The 14,080-nt window shown below is 39.0% G+C and overlaps 1 protein-coding gene across 1 annotated transcript in view; it reads right to left on the bottom strand.

The window, feature by feature from the left end:
* Positions 1–12,559: 12,559 nt before the first annotated feature.
* Positions 12,560–14,080, bottom strand: part of nmur1a (neuromedin U receptor 1a) — an 8,740-nt gene continuing 7,219 nt past the window's right edge. The window contains exon 2 of the mRNA XM_030791895.1: positions 12,560–12,942. Within this exon, the coding sequence (XP_030647755.1) occupies positions 12,560–12,942 (383 nt within the window). The remainder of the gene's footprint in view (positions 12,943–14,080) is intronic.

The raw sequence follows: 14,080 nt of genomic DNA, 5'->3' as shown, positions 1-14,080 counted from the left end.
AAGAAAAAAGTATATTTTTAGTTAACATTATAACATTTACTGGTATGAAAGTCCACTACATTTATTTGCTCCCCTACTGCTATTCACTCTTTTGACTTTCCCTTGTATTCGATCACTTAGCATGGCCCCTCCAGTTTTATTAGGACTAAATGTGAAGTTGGCTTGAGAGAGAGAGAGAGAGAGAGACAGAGATGCAATTAAAACATGCTGTTTCAACTTTAAAGAGCTCATACCAAACCATCTGTCGCTAAAAGTTAGCTTTTAACTGTTACTGTATGTCTCAGCTTCCTTTTCTGGGTTGCTTTTAGATACCAAAAACATGATCCAGACGAACCATTCGCTGAATAGTTAAACTTGGTATGTTTGTAATAGCTGGACTTTGACTGCATTAATGAGCTTCATTCGCTGTCAGCATTTCTTTCTCTTCACTTACTTGTTTATCAATCGCAAGATGAAGCAAAACATAAGGTTTTATCCCAAGGACCAACAGAAAGTAAGTAAGTAAATGGTCTCTTTGCATTTATGACACTGTGTGCCCTTGTTAATTAAAAAAAAACAAACAACAACAAAAAAAAAACTTGCACACTTTTACTATCCGTAAAAGGCGACCTGCCAGCATCATGAAAAGACAACAGGATCAAACAAAATTAGTCTCTGAGAAAACGTTTTTGAAAAGTTTCATTGACACAGTTTCAGTGGTTAGCTGCTGGTGTTTGACAAGACCTCTAAGGAATAATTCATTTGTCTTTTGCCATCTCAACAAGCTTTGGCAGAATTTCTTTCTGTCCTTCTCAGTCGCTTTCTCTCTTTCTGTCTCACTTGCTATTTTCGGTCAGATTCGGTAGCGGTAGGAATATCACAACCATTTCCATGAAAACATTAATCATCATGTACCCACGCTTAATCAGAAATATGTTTACATGAAGTTGCAATCCATTTTCTCTTTTGATAGGAGATGAATTTTAAGTGGTTGGAAAGTCTGATATTTTATCAGAATGTAAGGAGTCACAGTATTCTTTCATGACAACATGTGGGTACATCAGAAATCATCTCTGAACTCGTAATGAAATGAAATTAGAAACATGCAGATTACTGTTAAGTGAGAGTTCAGTTGGTGGGTTGTGACTCTACATGCTTGCAATACTTTTTCACCCACGCCAGTTGAAAATGATGCACTATTCAAAAACAGTCCTCCAGTTATTGATGACAAGTTTCATTTTCTGAACAGTAGTGGTTTCTAAATGTTTTTTCCTGAACAGTAATTACTGCCATGATACTGGTGGCTGAGATCAACCTGAAGGAGCTAGAGTATGTTCATTAGCTGCCGTTAAAAGTGACATATGTAAGTGTATAAGACAAATGGGAGCAGGAAACCCTGCTATAAATATCTGGGTGCTCAGCTCCCCTACTGGTGACAGATCTGTTCTCCATGGCTCAGCATGAGTCATTACATGCTAATGATTTAGAGGAAAAATTTAACATCAAAGTTAATTATGTGTGTCTAATTTTCTACTGACAGTAGTTATTATATTGAAAAAAAACTTGTGATATATATACACACACACACACACACACACACAAACACACACACACACACATATGTGTGTGTGTGTGTGTGTACACTATGTTCTAAATTTCTTTGCATATGTAAATTATGATATTATTCAAATGTGTATTACTACATGATAACATGTGCCCATGTGTTTCTTTAGAGAGAATCTGTAAGTTTGAAAACAAATGCTAAATTGCTTTGTCTGGTCTATTATACCACAAGGGTTGAAACAGTTAGGATCTAAATTACAGAAACATTGCTGAGTCACTTGACTCAGTTTTAAATATGATTTGTAGTAACCTTGTGAAAGGTACACTGATTCCAAACAAGCAGCATTTAAAACAGATGATAAGCATTAAAACCATACCAACTGCTGACTGATAAACATTGTCATCATGCTCCGAGCTTTTTGTTGTTATTGTTTTTTAAATGGTCTACTATTAAATATTCAAGCACTTGCAAACCACTTTGTGAAAGGAATGTGCACATTTCATGAGAATTTTCATAAGAGAGTGTGATAAGGTCATAAAGCAAACCAAGACAGGCACTTCAGTCTGGTTTGTAGATATTTTCATTTGTTCTCCAGAAGTGCATTGTTAGCAGAGCTATCTAAAACGAACAATTAATCTACAGGATGCAGTTAGGATCTATTTGATATTTTTATACACTTTTCTGACAGCTTTTTAACTTAGATGAGTCCAGACGGCATTCTCTGTGCACAACGTTGTCCTTGCATAACCATTCTGTGTCAAAGGACTGTGAGAGTTCATATACTGTGAGAGTTCACCTCAGCTGATGGGTGCTTTCAATAAATATATTCACTGTTGTATCACTCATCAAGCCGCTCTGATGTCAATGTTTCATGCGATGAAGACTCTTCCATCGTCTGTTTGGAAGTGCTGCACTACACTTGTCACAGCCCCTGCTGCTGCACCTGTGATGGCACAACCTCACCAGAACCTTAATCAATCGTGTCTCATCAACTGCTCATCACTGCCCTCCCCTTCCCCCTAGACTGTCTGAACAGTCTGGAACTATCCTGTCACCTTTGGAACTCTGGCAACTTACTTCAATGAGCGTTCTGTGTGCTCCTGTCAATTGCTAGTTTCTTGATTGTGTGCCTGTTTGTTACTAATAATCTTGTGTTGTTTTGCACTCAGTGTGTGTTTTTCCCAAAGTAAACTCCTCGCATACCTGTACCTGTATTAGTGTCTCCTGACTTCTTTTTGTGACAACAATCCTACTCGTAATGCCAGTAGGTAACAGACGGCATAGTATTACCTTAAACATACATAATACAGTTGATACATACATAATATAGTTGATAGACAAATCAACAAGAATACTACAGCAGTTCAGAGTTTGGCTGTGACTCTTTTTTTCTCTCTCTCACGTCACAATTCAATGTTTAAAAAGGATGTTTTACATTTAAAATCTATGACCGTTCAAGCACAGAACTTCTTTAACAATGAATTTCCTGTTTGTGCACTTGTGTTTCTTACTACTCTATTCCCCATTGAATCCGACTTGTTTCTTTGTGACGTTCCTTGGTATATTGACCAACTGATTTATTGTACTGCAGACACATGAAACTCATGACTCAGAAAAACAGTAGCTCATTGTGTGGAATACCTCTGTTAACATTGGCACGGTTATCATTAAAGCTACAATTGATTTTTCAACATCAGCAGACATCTCAAACATCAAACTGCCCATCAGCTTTAGAGAGCGGCATCTTATTAAATGATTCAATCCTGATTGCAAGACAGGCCCATCTTGCTTGCAGGACGCACGAGCATCTAAATCCACCTAGATAAACTGTACCATAAATTACCCAGAGCCATGCATGCTCACAGACTCATACTCTCTGCACTGTCTGGCTCTCATTAAAGATTAAAGGAGACCATTATTACATTTCTGAGAGGTTTTCAGTCCTTTGAGGCTTTCCTGCCTTCCTCATTTCCACTGTGTATAAAGGGCTCCATCGAAACCTGGCAACACTCTGATTGTTTGATTATGCCAATCGGGCTGTGACTGCTTGGCTAGGCCCAGGTGTTTGACGCTCAGTGAGGTCTCGTACCCACAGGGCCGCGCATCCACTCAACAGTCACAACACAGCTGCTCCCTGCACCCTCTTACCCAGTTTTTCCTGCGGAGAGCCGAGAGGAGCGGGTGGTGGAGCCCTCCTTCCAGACCACATGGTAGGTCTCTCCGGTATATCTCAGCAGTGCAGGTCTAAGCCAAATGAATGAAGTGTGGAGCGCAAAAAAACCCCTCTTTCCAACACGAATGAGAGGTTAAATGAGCCATTTGCAATGTGATGTCTCTTTAATCTTTGCAGATCAGCACGCACACACACACACACACACACACACACACACACACACACACACACACACACACACACACACACAAGCACACACACACACACACACAGACACACAGACGCACGCACACACGCACGCACACACACACACACGCACAGACACACATACACATGCACACACACACACACACACACGCACACACACACACACACACACACACACACACACACACACACAAGCACACACACACACACACACAGACACACAGACGCACGCACACACGCACACACAAATATGTACACGTATGGTAACAAAGTTGTGGGGAAAAAGCAGATACGAGTTCTTCTAGGTGATGTTCTCTGAAATGCACCGGTGGACACGTGACTGCTCTTTAGTCGTATTTCATTATGAGGGATAAGGGGCTTTACCTGGAATATACATCTATCACATCAGCAGTACAATCTCAAGCAGGCACACACTCATTCATAAATTTGAGACTCATGCCTCGCTGCAGTGTGGAAGTGAGGCACCCCAGTGAGAACAGGCTGGTAGAAAGTATTATGGATGCTCCTGTGGGGACCAGTGAGTGGAATTAGTGTCTTTTACTGGATATTTCATTGTTAGGTCCCTCAAGCTCCCCATATCTCATTCATGAATCTCATTCTTTTTTTTTAAATCTCTTTTTGTTTTTCAAAAATGTTCTTGTACTTTGTCAAATACTGTCATGTGCAATTAGTACACCTGTGTTCTTGACTGCACACAATTAATGCAAACCTCTCTGAGATTCTTTGAGACTTGTCTCTTTGTCACAGTTATCACAATTAGTGATGATCCCCCAAAGCACCTGAATGCCCTCTTTGACAGCTGTTTATATTTACCATGTTTGCAGACTTTCATATCTAAAAATGTGCGAAAAATGGAGTGTAGAATTGATGAGGAATTGATGAGTAGTTGTACACGAGTGCAGTTGAAAAAACGAAGTAGTCAAGGCGCACACACACACACACACACAAAAAAAAAGACCAGGGGCACACTTCACTGCTCTTCAGTTGTGTGTCATAGGTAAACAAAAAAAAGCCTTTTAAAATGCATTCAGTGCACATCTGTGATGAAAACAAGAGATGCCAATGCATTTAGATCCCACTTGTTTAAAATAAATCATGACTCGCAGCTCCACTAATGGAGTCTATCACATGCACTGACCTAAGCTTACAACTCTGAATATCATAACCAGAAAACCTGCAACACGTCTCTGAGGGAACGTGAAGGAGATGGTGCAAACCGATGTGATGTGAGGTGTAGTAAGATACTTATAAATACCGTATCTAAACCAAAGCACTGCATGTAATGCCAGGCTAACAGAACCATATCAGGCCAGGTTACCGCATGGCAATGAGACATTTTGCTCCGAACATCCTGACTTCAACTGTCTATTCCCACATCTCATCGAGGCCTCTGACCTTCATCTGTTTCATCTATGTACTCCTTCTCTTTTTATCTTTCTCCTGCCTTTGGCCCAGTCATCCTACACACTCTCTGCCACATGTCTGCAACAGAATCCCATGACAACTGGCCACTGAATAAAACATTCCAAACCCACGGCACATACTGATGTTGAAGGTTGCTGGAAGACATACCGTTTGACCTATCACATGGATGGAGCAAAGGCACAGTTGTGGTTTCACAAACACAATCTGAAACAAAAAAAGGAACCTGGTGGTGGTGTTTTTGGCATCTTGATATGATTTTGAAACTAGCAGTTGCTTGCATTGGAATAAGCTGGGAATATGAGAGAGACAACGAATATCAATTTTGCAAAAATTATCACTTTTGAACAAGATGATCTGTAATATGCTCTGTAGAAAATAAAGAGAAGAATTAAAAAGTGAGTGGTCTCCACCTGATTGAATACTGAATTGCTGCCATGTCCAATACTGAGGTTTTCTCCCTCAAAATATCTCAAATATTAACTTGATAACTTGGCTACTCAGTAATAACATACTCACATTTCCGGGAAGTGGGTTTCATTCGGTTCCAGGTAGAAGTTTCCTTCAACGTCAGCTCTCTGCATTTATATTCATGAATGCCCCCTGCTATCTCTCTGACTGGGGTGAAAACAATATCTTTTCTTGGGGCTCAAGGAAACAGCAGAAGATTCATTTGGGTGATGTTAGGATGACAGAAAAAAACAGTTTGTTGCTTATCTCTGACTTGGAGTCCTCGTACATGGCCAATGAGATTTGTCAAGCACAAGACAGATATTTTTGTGATTTTATGCCCACTGGAAGCAGTCAGTGGGTTTTTAATTTAAATTCATCCAGACAATGCATAATTGTTGACTGCCCAAGTGAAGGATTAGAGTCTGACTGGATTTTGAAATAAAGTTAAATGGATGAAAGTTGGAAGATGGGAATGGATCTCATTCGCAGACAAAAACAGCTCTATTCAGAAGATGAAAAAAGATTTGAATGTGCAAATTTGAATGATGACAAAATGAAATGTGGCAGCACTCCTGTGTAGATTTGTTGAATTAAAAATGAATGCCAACATTTGTTATGAATTTGTCTCTGCTGATATTCATTTTTTCCTCTTGCAAGTATATACTGCACACATTTCCAAACCTCTAAGAGGTACTTTCTCTTCAGTAAAAACACCAATTCACACATAAATAGGCAAATTGACCACAGGTTATAATAGAGTGTAACGACCTCACCTCCTCCCTTGTCAGCTTCAGCCACTCAGCGTCGCCGGTCTACTGATCGCCGGTCTGATCACCACCTTCACCTGTTTGCACTTTAATTTGATTAATTTTCTTCCTTATTTAAACCCCTCAGTTGTGCACCTTCTTTGCGAAGTCTTCACTTGGTTTTCCACCACGAACCTTTGCCAGTTATTCTGGTGAGATGAACCCAGTCTGACCGAACTTTGTGAGAACTGTCAGACAACCGAAACTGAGGCAGGACGCAAGTGCGCAACACAGGATTTAATTCACAGAAAAGGCAGAGAAGAACAAAGGATCTAGTTCACTCAACAAGGTTTGTCTCACAAGGTTCGGTCCAACTGGGTTTGTCTCACAAGAATAACTGGCAAAGGTTTGTGGTGGAAAACCAAGTGACAGAGTGCCAGTCTGTGACAGTACATGAATCTGCTAAATTTACTGACAAGCAATGGATATAATGAGTCTTATAAGAATATTGTGAAGCATTGTAACAAAATTCCAAACCAGGTGATAAGAGAATAGAAAATCTTCAAGGAATAGAAATACAGTTATGATAAGCTATATAAAAGAACAGTTTTATTTTAGCAGTGGCTTTGTATTTATGAAACAGTAACACAGGAGAAGAGTTCTTTGAAGTGTAATTCCATATGCTAAGCAGTACCTGCCTTTGAATTAGCAACATCACACAATTCAATATGAATACAGTGGAATAAGTTTGTCTGAAGGTTATACATTATACCAGTACAGAGTGGCCTGAAAGGCGCAATGTAAATTTACATTGAGTCTTTGAAGAAGACGACACACTTTCTGCAAGGCTATGATGAAAGAAATCTCTTTTTTTAAAATTTATTTGCATCATAAGAAGCTGGAGATAAAAATTGTTCCTATTTATCCAGGATATATTTTCTCTTAGTGTTGTAAATCCTTGTCTTGATAGTTTGAGATGAGTACTGAATGAAATATTCATGAAGCAGAAAAAAACCCCCAATGTCACGGCTGGTGGTGTGGTGCAGGACCCAAGTGCAAGACACGATGGTTGAAGTGACAAAAACGGAAGACTTTACTGAAAATGAAGATCAAAATACAAGTGCAAAACAAAAGCAAAGCCAATAACAAAAGCCATTAACAAAAAGGTGCAGCGTAACAGTGCGCAAAATACACAAACAACGATAGACAATGGACAAGGCAAACACTAGGACTTAAATACAAGGGAGAACTAAACAGGGCAAAACAGGATTGGATAAAATTAACAAGGTAATAATGAGACAAAACGGAACAGGTGAGGGGCGGAGACAGACAAAGAACAGGAGCACAAAGACATGGCAAACCAAAAGTCCAAAATGGCGGTGCAGGTTGTGACACCCAAAACCGACATCTTGTTTTGTTTCAGAATAGTGATGCATGACAAAAGCTATATTGAGTTCACAGTGGTAGCAGGTGTTGAGTTTAGTTGTCTTCAAAGGTTGCTCTCAGCACAGAGGCTTTAACACTCCAAATATGATCCAGCTTGTTCCCGCAGGAATACAAATCAACATTCTAAGCAATTTCAACAATGCTTGATATGTTTCTTTTTGCTGTTATCGATTCTGCTTGCTTTGCTGTTGTATTGCTCTCAAAAATAACTTGCTGTGCACAACGTAACATCAGCTATTCTATCCAAGTACTCTTTCTGGCTTTCACGTAGTCTCACTTGCATTGTTGACTCTCCACAAAGATGCCCTGTGTGGTCATGGATGGTCTTTTAATGATGCTGTAGAATACACACACACACACACACACACACACACACACACACACACACACACAAAATACTGTTATCAGGCAGTGGGTCTGTTGACAGGCTATCAGAAAAATGGCATGTCTCCAGCGCTGTCTCACTGAGAACATGTTCCAAAATAAGCTTAGTTATTGAGGCGTGAAATCCTCTGAAAGACTGGGATGCCCAGAGCCTATACGTAGCAATCAGTAGATAGACATCCAGACTTACTGCATAACTCGGCTCTTTTAAACTTCATTTGATAAGTCTTAGCGCTAAGTTTGTACTGTGTATAGGCGTGGGAATTTTGTGTCTGTGTACATTACTGTGAGCATGATGTAAAAAAAAAAAGGGCTTCTCAATAAAAGTTATTGCTAATATTTCTCTTTGTGTACAAAACCGTATCTTTGGTAATTAACCCGATCTTCCGAACCTTAAGGAAGAATTGTTTTCATGATCTTGTAAATAATGATGGGCAGAAATCCTTTTGATGCCATACAGATTCCACTGATAGACAGCCTGGTCGTAAAAATTCTGATGACCAGCACTGAGTTATATATTTAGAACTGCATGCGTCAGTCTGAAGAGCACGTTAAGGCTAAGTAGCCTTCAGTCTGATGGCCCATGCTGTTCTTATTTTCCATTACAGTAAATCCGTAAATGCCTTTTTAAGGAATAATTTTGTTTGTAAATTAGCAATTCCTTGTTTGCGTTGAAAGAGCAGAAAAATGTTTTATCTGATGTAAATCCTCTGAAATGTTTGAAGCTAATTTTCTTTGCATGAATGCTTGCTAATTCTTGTCAGTATATCAAGGTCCAGTAAACAGATCCACATCTGTATTCAGCTCAAATAAAAGCAAAAATGCAGCAATCTTTTTTTTTAATTTCTTATTATGTTTGTATTCTCAGCACTGCAGACTGATCATTTATGTGAAAAATGTCCAAAGCAACATATGGGACTGTTCTTTTGCCAGTCCTTAAACATTTATGTTCTCCTGCCTGCTGTGCAGAAAAATACTATGTTGTTTCTTCCAATCAAAATTCAGGCTGCTTATAGAATGCCGTCCTTGAGTAACTCACAGCAAAGTTACAATGTATGCTTGCTCCCACTAAGGATGTATACACTCTGTTTAAGCACTGTAAAAGCATGAGGGACAGATCAGATTTACGGTTAATACTTCAAATATCGATGGGTTGATGGATTACAGCATTGCAGTGGTCAGGGGTGCATTGAGAACAGCCTGTTAATCATCAGCAATTCCCAGAAAATCTTTTCAAACAATATGGTTTATTTTTAACTCCATATTTAAGAACCATCACAGAGTACATTCACCGCATACACAATATATTATTGCACACGAAATGTGTGATTATTAGAGTTGCTCCCCCATTTCTCAGTATTCAATATATACCTTCAAACATATGAACTTTTTTTTTTTTTACATACAGTATGTTCTGGTGCAAGTAATGAGATGAGTTTATGATAAAGGATATAGTCACTGCAGTTGTTTTTCAGTTAAACAAATAGGCACATTCCATGCACAAGCTTTTGTGTGTTGTCTTTTATCATGAAGATATCTTCCACTTTTTTCACGTATTAGTCACTGTAATAAGTTTCCTTCACCACATATCATCAATGCATCAAATAATGAGTCAACAAGTACAAACAGTACAAATTTAGGTACGGGTATACATTGTAGAAAAGTGTGAATATACATATATACAGAAACATAATGGAAATGTCAACAAACATGTAAATGCAGTTACACAGAGGCACCCAGAAGTGATATAAAAAAGATAATGTGTAATTACTGGACCAGTACAACCTCATCTTATTTCACAGATGCAAAAATATGCCAACAGTTTGTAGTTCCAAATCTTCGCTCCCACACTTTGAAAGCTGAAAACCATGTTTGAAGGGACAGGAAAAATAATGGCAGGTCTCAGTCAAGTTGAGTGATTACATTCGATCTCCGTTGCAAGTCCGTAAGGCATGACCTCCTTTAAATTGTCACTTGTTTTGGCAGACAAAAATTACTATTCCCTGTCCAACAAGTAGCCCAGGGTAGGGATGCCAATGCCATGACAGCTCCGCTGTCCCCAGCGTTGACTGGGTAATGAGGTAATTAGGGTGCCCATCACCCAGAGGGGTGCCTTGACCAAGGGGGGTGGGGGTTTAAAACACAGAGACAATGCCACTGAACAAAACTGGCTGATTTAAAGATTACCTGCTAGTGATGTGAGATAGGTGGGATTAGACACACTGTATTATACCAGCAAGAGGTCTCTCTCTCTCTCTCTCTCTCTCTTTTATTGATCTATTTATTTATTTATTTTTGGAAAATTTTGTGGATCACTTTTGATTCGTAAGTGAATTTATCTGCTTTCATTTGTCTTAGTTTATTCAGCTTTATCTAAATCAGCATAAAAATATCGTCATTTTTCTTCGGTCGATGTAATATTTTGCCAGGGTTCAGCTCTTTTTTGACTATGTGGACTGCAGGCTTGTTTTGATGGCTGTTTGTTCATTTGTTCTCAGAGCCATACTGCTCATGTCAAATGCCTGCACAGTCGACTCTAGATCTTGGGTCATGGAGCATTTCATGCTTTATGAATATTACCATGTGGGAGGAGAAATATTCAAGAAACTAAAGCGTGCATGCTTCACTTACAAAGCCTTGAGACTAGTTTGAATGCATCTTAATGCAGTGGTCTTTCTGAACTACTTCAGAAAACAGTGATCCGACGGAACTTATGTCTTCATAACTTCCATCTTTCGAAACTGCTTCAGCCAACCAGTTATCCAATGGAACTTATGTCTCCATCACACATATTCAGGATATTTATTATCAGTGACATCTGCAGCTTATTTTGGTGGTGATTAAGAATCCATCATTATTAAAAGAAAAAAACAAAAAAACCCCCAAACAAACAAACAAACAAAAAAACCTTGTGCCAGCCTTAACAAGCAATTGGAACAGTAATTAAAAGACAAAAATGATGAAAAAAAAAAATAGAATTTTAGAAACACGGCTTATATGGCCATAAACCTCAGACTTTGCAGCTGAGATTGTACATTCATGTTTGAATCCACAGGTTCATGCAGAGGCACAACCACCAACAGACAAGAGTAATCTCAGACTAGAAATATTGGTACAAAATTTGATTCAAATAGTGTTTGTCTGAGAAACCAAGATTATGATTATGATTATTATTATTATGATTGTTATTATTATTATTATTATTATCATTATTATTATTATTATTGTTTTTTTAAGTTGAATGTATTATAAATAGACCGTAGCTTCCAGAATGTTCACAATGAATACCGATTTGGTGTGTAGGGATGCTGAGTGATTCTGTGATGTAAGAGAAATGCAAATTTTACTGATGGATAACATTTCATTTGCATTCTCAAGAAATACTGTTAAAAACAATACGAATACAAGACACTGTTGATGGGAATTTGATGTAAACCACTTCCTGTGACATGTGAGTGTAACGATATTAACACTAACATCCTTAAATCTGGAAACAGAAGCAGTAATGAGGCATTTGCCAAACATGGCTCATATACTCCCCTTGTTTCCCGTTGTAATGGTTAGCACTCTGAAACTCAGCTTTCACGGCTGAGTGTAATATATCAAATTCCCCGTCAAACAGTATTGTTTTAAGATGGTGTAAGAGAATAAGTTAAAAACAAAAAACTGGGAGCTTCCCTTTTAAGTTTATATACTCTGCATTTTGTTACAATAAATACCAAGCCATGACAGAGAAAAAACATTTAGCAGCAAAAGAGTTAGTTAAGCAGTTGATACATGCAAGGTATGGTCTAATAGATAGTCTTGATGTTCCTATATGCAGGTATAATTCATTGGAATGTCATGTTCCTTTGTAAGGGACTTAGAGTGGAATCTATGACCGTCATTTAAATCTGTTCTGGCTCAACTCACCTGTGCTTGCATTAAATCTGAAAATACAGGAATACCCGTCATATCAACTTGTCAGTCATGCATGTCTGTAATATCATCATAAGACGCTTGGTCTTCTCCCCAGAGGTTACACCTCAATGATGAGACACACCAGAGTCTGCCAGAGCTTACTGAGGTATGGTGATGTTCTGCTTCTTTATGAAAGTAAAGAATTAAACTAGGGAGGGAGAAATTTGACATGTTTCAATTGGCAGAGACTTTTTTTTTTCTTTTTCAAGCGAAGGGGGTCTCGTTCTCCTGGCACTCATAAAGCTCGTAATCTTCTCCATCGGTCAAAGGCGTGCCATTGCTGGGTGGGATGTCACTGACCGTGCTGCGCAGGGTGACTCTTGTCATGCTCAGGGAGTGTTTCCGAGGCGTGGGCCGTCGTTTGTGGTGGCACATCGCCTCTTTAAACATCTCCCGGAAGCGAGTGGACATGAGGTTGTAGAGGATAGGGTTGACTGCCGAGCTGAGGTAGAAGAAGACTCCGGAGATGATGTGGACGTACTGAAACATCTCCAGGTGCTCTTTAGTCCAGTGGTCGATGAAGCTCCATGTCAGACGATCCGTGTGGAAAGGAGCCCAGCATATTCCAAACACAACCACCAGCACAACTGTGCAGTTCATTAAGAGAGACAGTCGGGGAGAAGAACAGAAAGTAGAGTAGAGAGAAAGAAAGAATGTTACTGTGAGAGATTTTACAGAACAGCCCTACAGCCAAACGCATCAAATAAGTCTCTTTAATTATTGATGAGCCACTTGTATCACAGTGATTAGAAACAACACCAAATTAATTTGTTCTCTGTCCAAGTTATCATGGACATCTTTGCTGTCAGCTGAATTGGGACTTTTTTCCCCATTTACATGTATTCACATTCATTCTTGTAAATGTATACACGTATGTTCCCAAAATACCATAAAAAATGTTCTAAAGATCCTTGAATGTATTTGAACAAAAACTTTGCTTTGGAACTACATAATATGTATACAAGGTGCATCAAATTAGTTGAATAAGTGCAGGAGTGGCCGAGGTACTCTGATCCCAATGGAATGGCTCCAGTAGATCCAAAGAGGGAACCTCATGCTCCAACAGTAGTCAGAGAGAATAAAGAAAGCCACCTGTTTACGTTCTCTTTGGAGCTCTCTAAACAACATAGGCAGACAATCAGTCACACACACATTCACTGGCAGGAAATCCCAGGTCGTTGTGGGTTAATACCACATAAAGTACCTGGCCTTTCAAACTCTGTGTCATCTTTTTCTATACAACTTCTAGAAAAAGAAAATTCTTCGCTCGAGGTAGGTCACCTAGTCCTGTTATGAACTCCATCGTGAATTTTTTAAGAGCCCTCTAGACCTTAAGATCAACAAGCATTTGTTCTTTGCTCTGTTAACTCCAGACTCTTGGAAAGGGTGGTCCTGAATTCTGGCTCTCAGTGTAATTACTGCTATGAATAATGGATTATTTTGGAAATGTCTTGAAGATGCTTAATAGAGTTTTAATTTTAATTGGTTTTCTGATTATAGGATTTGAGATTAGTTGTCTTAAATACAGAATGCTAATCCAGTCACGGGGCGTTTATTTGTATGGGCTATAAATCAGGAAGACGTATACAGACTGTAGCTCAACATGTTATAGTGCAGCCAAAAATATTGCAAACACAGTAGAGAAATATCTTGGGCTTCAACAAAACAGCGAACAGCTAATAACAGCTGTATTTTTTCCCTCTGCGTTCCAATTTCTAAGCTGCT

This window comes from Chanos chanos, chromosome 14 (assembly GCF_902362185.1).
Source record: "Chanos chanos chromosome 14, fChaCha1.1, whole genome shotgun sequence".
NCBI classification, from domain to species: Eukaryota; Metazoa; Chordata; class Actinopteri; order Gonorynchiformes; family Chanidae; genus Chanos; species Chanos chanos.
The sequence above is the reverse complement of the archived record's forward strand: the minus strand, read 5'-3'. Positions and strand labels throughout refer to the sequence as shown.